At 39.9% G+C, this 4,416-nt stretch overlaps 2 protein-coding genes across 2 annotated transcripts; one reads left to right on the forward strand and one right to left on the reverse strand.

The window, feature by feature from the left end:
- LOC104789854 (pentatricopeptide repeat-containing protein At3g62890-like) lies at window positions 936-2,614 on the forward strand. The gene is made up of 2 exons (XM_010515493.1): window positions 936-2,219; window positions 2,306-2,614. The coding sequence occupies exons 1-2, from the start codon at window positions 936-938 to the stop codon at window positions 2,612-2,614; spliced, it is 1,593 nt and encodes a 530-aa protein (XP_010513795.1).
- On the reverse strand, window positions 2,922-4,407 carry LOC104788620 (outer envelope pore protein 16-4, chloroplastic). The gene is made up of 6 exons (XM_010514383.2): window positions 4,295-4,407; window positions 4,162-4,213; window positions 4,052-4,083; window positions 3,922-3,955; window positions 3,450-3,670; window positions 2,922-3,308 (listed from the first exon to the last, which is right to left on the reverse strand). The coding sequence occupies exons 1-5, from the start codon at window positions 4,364-4,366 to the stop codon at window positions 3,456-3,458; spliced, it is 405 nt and encodes a 134-aa protein (XP_010512685.1). The 5' UTR covers window positions 4,367-4,407; the 3' UTR covers window positions 2,922-3,308; window positions 3,450-3,455.

Raw genomic sequence — 4,416 nt, forward strand, 5'->3', positions numbered from 1 at the left:
ATTCACCCAATCACTCTTGCCTCGATATCTTTGAAGCCCACAATGCGTCATAGTAAAAACACCACTTACAAGACCTAAAAAACGAAAAAACACCAAACTGAAACTGATGAGAATCAAATCACTAATCCAAGAATCCGGAAGCAAGTGGAACTAAGAAGCAGATCAAGCAACTAATCCAAAAACTTAGAACTAAGATTATATCACATAGATCATACATGATCTTTCAAAAAGAAGAAGCATATGCAACATTCTAGTGACAGAGAAGAGTATCAAAAGCCTAAGTGTAAAAAAAAAACACACACAGAGAGATAAAGAAGTAAATTACCGCACTGAAATCCGAATCTACCAATGGATTTGGCCTACAAAAGTCAGAGCACAAGCTATAGATTAATCTTTTGAAATGATTGCTCAAGTTCTCAGAATAAAGAAGCAAGAGAGACTACTAGATTATTTACCACATAGGAAGCCTGAGATACGCCGCTTAAACCTGGCGAAAGCAAATCAGCACCAAGTCACTCAAGAGATGAATTGAAACTTGAATCAATGAAAAAGCTAATGTCAATACCTATTTTACGTGCGTCACGAGGTCCGGCGCAAAACCCATATAATCCACCCGCCTGAGCTTCATCAAAATAAAATACAAAAATCTGCTTAATATCTCAGACATGACTCCAAATGTATAGTATATAAGTAATTACCGTCGCGACACGGATAACTGATTCAACGGCGAGGGAAGAGCAAGGCACGGCGGAGAGCAACTCTTCCTCCATCTCTCGATTCTCCCCTAAATTAGAACAAAACCCTTTTTTTTTTTTTTTTTTTGAGAAACCCAATATTGCAAATTAAAATACCGGTTTAGTTCGGTTTTATCAAGAACCGTTTTGATATTTTAAAATCGATTTCTGACACACTCTCTCTCGTTTTAAGTTGAGACGATGAGCAATTATACGAATCCGATTTTTCACATTCGCAATCTAAAGCTTGAATCTTTCGTATGGAACATCATCATTCGTGCCACTGTTCAGAATGTTTCGCCACCGCCTCCACGACATTCTCCGATCTCAGTCTACCTCCGTATGCGCCACCATTGCGTCAGACCTGATTTTCACACTTTTCCGTTTCTTCTCCCTTCCTTTGACAATCCGATTCATCTCCCTCTTGGGAAACGAACTCATGCTCAGATTCTTCTCTTTGGACTTGATCAAGACCCTTTTGTACGAACTTGTCTGCTCAATATGTATTCTTCTTGTGGCGACTTGAGTTCAGCTCAGCGAGTTTTTGATGAGTCTGTCTCGAAGGATTTACCGGCGTGGAACTCGGTGGTTAATGCATATGCCAAAGCAGGGTTGATCGATGATGCGCGGAAGCTGTTCGATGAAATGCCTGAGAGAAACGTCATCTCATGGAGCTGTTTGATTAACGGCTACTTTACGTGTGGGAAATACAAAGAAGCGCTTGATCTGTTCCGAGAGATGCAGTTACCTAATAAACCAAACGAAGCTTTCGTTAAGCCCAACGAGTTTACAATGTCTACTGTGCTCTCGGCTTGTGGGCGATTGGGTGCGCTCCAGCAAGGGAAATGGGTTCACGCTTATATCGATAAATACCAAGTGGAGATCGACGTTGTCTTAGGCACAGCTCTCATTGATATGTACGCCAAATGTGGAAGCCTCGAGAGAGCAAAAAGGGTTTTCAGTGCCTTGGGTTCCAAGAAAGACGTCCAAGCTTACAGTGCTATGATATGTTGCTTAGCTATGTACAGTCTCACTGATGAGTGCTTCCAACTGTTCTCTGAGATGACCACGGGTAACAACAGCATAAACCCAAACTCTGTCACATTTGTGGGCATTCTCGGTGCTTGTGTACATCAAGGTCTAGTAAACGAAGGAGAATCTTACTTTACAATGATGACTGAGAAATTTGGTATCACTCCATCGATCCAGCCTTATGGTTGTATGGTCGATCTCTACGGAAGAGCTGGTTTGATTGAAGAAGCAGAGAGATTTATAGCGTCTATGCCTATGGAGCCTGATGTACTCATTTGGGGGTCTCTCTTAAGCGGATCGAGAATGCTTGGGGATATCAAGACTTGTGAAGCTGCACTCAAGCGAATCATCCAGCTAGATCCTATGAACAGTGGAGCCTATGTGCTTCTTTCTAACGTCTACGCCAAAACAGGGAGGTGGATAGAAGTTAAGCGTACTAGACACGAGATGGAGGCAAGACAAAAATACTCCCCACTCCTTAACTCTTTGCTAAATACTGTTAATACAATTTCTGAACTAACTACAGATTCTCTCTACAGGTAAAGGGCATTAAGAAAGTTCCAGGATGTAGCTCTGTTGAAGTAGAGGGAGTGATTCACGAGTTTGTTGTAGGAGACGAGTCTCACGAAGAGAGTGAAAAGATCTACGCTATGCTCGATGAGATAATGCAGAGGCTAAGAGAAGCTGGATATGTTTCAGACATCAAAGAGGTTTTACTTGATCTTGACAAGGAAGGTAAAGAGATGGCTTTATCTTACCACAGTGAGAAACTGGCGATTGCTTTCTGTTTGATGAAGACAAGGCCTGGAACTCCAGTGAGGATCATCAAGAACCTCANAAAACTTTAAATTTCAAATATACATAGTTAAAAATTAGATAAATATATTAAATCGAAATATATTTGATTTTAGGCAGTTTAGGCGGTCATCTAGGCGTCGGTTGAGCGCCTAGCGCCTAGACGGCGCCTAGGCGACCGCCTAGACCGCTTTTTCGAACACTGCTTTTTTCTAAGCTCTTAATTTTAAAACAAATTCAATGATTTTTCATCTTTTGTTATGTAACTACAAAAACTATATACTTCAATTCTATACATTATTGTAATTTTATTTTATTTTTACCTAAACATTATTGTGATTATACGAACATCAAATCAACTAATTAGAAGAACATACATTCAAAATTCTGAATACTTTAAATTTACACATACAATTCAGCTAACAATGGCTGTTAAAAATCAGTATAGATGTTTTATTTTTATGACCAAAAATATCTTTGCAAAACATTATACACTATTCAGTCTATTCCACACTTAATCAGGGGGCAGCAACTAATGCAAATGCGGTCTTGGGTTTGACAGACTTCGTGTGTTTCATTGGAGAACATGTATACAGAGGCAAAACCAAAATTGCGGTCCATAGAAAAATCGAACATATCCACTGGTTCAACCACCTAGATTCGTGTGAAACAGAGAGTCGCGGAATGATCTTTTACGTTCCAATTCCAAGACACAGGTGTCTTGATCAATGGACTTGTCTCAACGACCTGAAAGCAACAAAACAAACAGTCGTGCGTTACAAATAGGTTCAATATCCAGTGACTAGTCTACGGCTGCATCAGAAGGAATCTGATCTAAGGAGCCACCACACTCACGTTAAGAGAGCGAAATTGATACAATTCAATCACCTTTAGTTAGTGATGTTTAGACTCTGTCCTGGTGCTATTAGCTAAAACACTAAAAGCAGAGACGAGTCCAGCGGTGCCAACAACATGAGCCCAGTTTCTTGTACTAATAGCAACAGCTGCTCCCGCCACAGCTCCTCCAACCAAAGCATTCACCCAATCACTCTTGCCTCGATATCTTTGAAGCCCACAATGCGTCATAGTAAAAACACCACTTACAAGACCTAAAAAACGAAAAAACACCAAACTGAAACTGATGAGAATCAAATCACTAATCCAAGAATCCGGAAGCAAGTGGAACTAAGAAGCAGATCAAGCAACTAATCCAAAAACTTAGAACTAAGATTATATCACATAGATCATACATGATCTTTCAAAAAGAAGAAGCATATGCAACATTCTAGTGACAGAGAAGAGTATCAAAAGCCTAAGTGTAAAAAAAAAACACACACAGAGAGATAAAGAAGTAAATTACCGCACTGAAATCCGAATCTACCAATGGATTTGGCCTACAAAAGTCAGAGCACAAGCTATAGATTAATCTTTTGAAATGATTGCTCAAGTTCTCAGAATAAAGAAGCAAGAGAGACTACTAGATTATTTACCACATAGGAAGCCTGAGATACGCCGCTTAAACCTGGCGAAAGCAAATCAGCACCAAGTCACTCAAGAGATGAATTGAAACTTGAATCAATGAAAAAGCTAATGTCAATACCTATTTTACGTGCGTCACGAGGTCCGGCGCAAAACCCATATAATCCACCCGCCTGAGCTTCATCAAAATAAAATACAAAAATCTGCTTAATATCTCAGACATGACTCCAAATGTATAGTATATAAGTAATTACCGTCGCGACACGGATAACTGATTCAACGGCGAGGGAAGAGCAAGGCACGGCGGAGAGCAACTCTTCCTCCATCTCTCGATTCTCCCCTAAATTAGAACAAAACCCTTTTTTTTTTTTTTTTT

This window comes from Camelina sativa, chromosome 5 (genome assembly GCF_000633955.1).
Source record: "Camelina sativa cultivar DH55 chromosome 5, Cs, whole genome shotgun sequence".
Lineage (NCBI taxonomy): Eukaryota > Viridiplantae > Streptophyta > Magnoliopsida > Brassicales > Brassicaceae > Camelina > Camelina sativa.

Coding starts and splice junctions, on each gene's coding strand:
- LOC104788620 (XM_010514383.2), bottom strand. CDS start 4,366: ATGGAGGAAGAGTTGCTCTCCGCCGTGCCTTGCTCTTCCCTCGCCGTT. Junction 4,084..4,161: donor TCGTGACGCACGTAAAATAG/GTATTGACATTA, acceptor TGCTTTCGCCAG/GTTTAAGCGGCGTATCTCAG. Junction 3,671..3,921: donor TAGATTCGGATTTCAGTGCG/GTAATTTACTTC, acceptor TTCGTTTTTTAG/GTCTTGTAAGTGGTGTTTTT.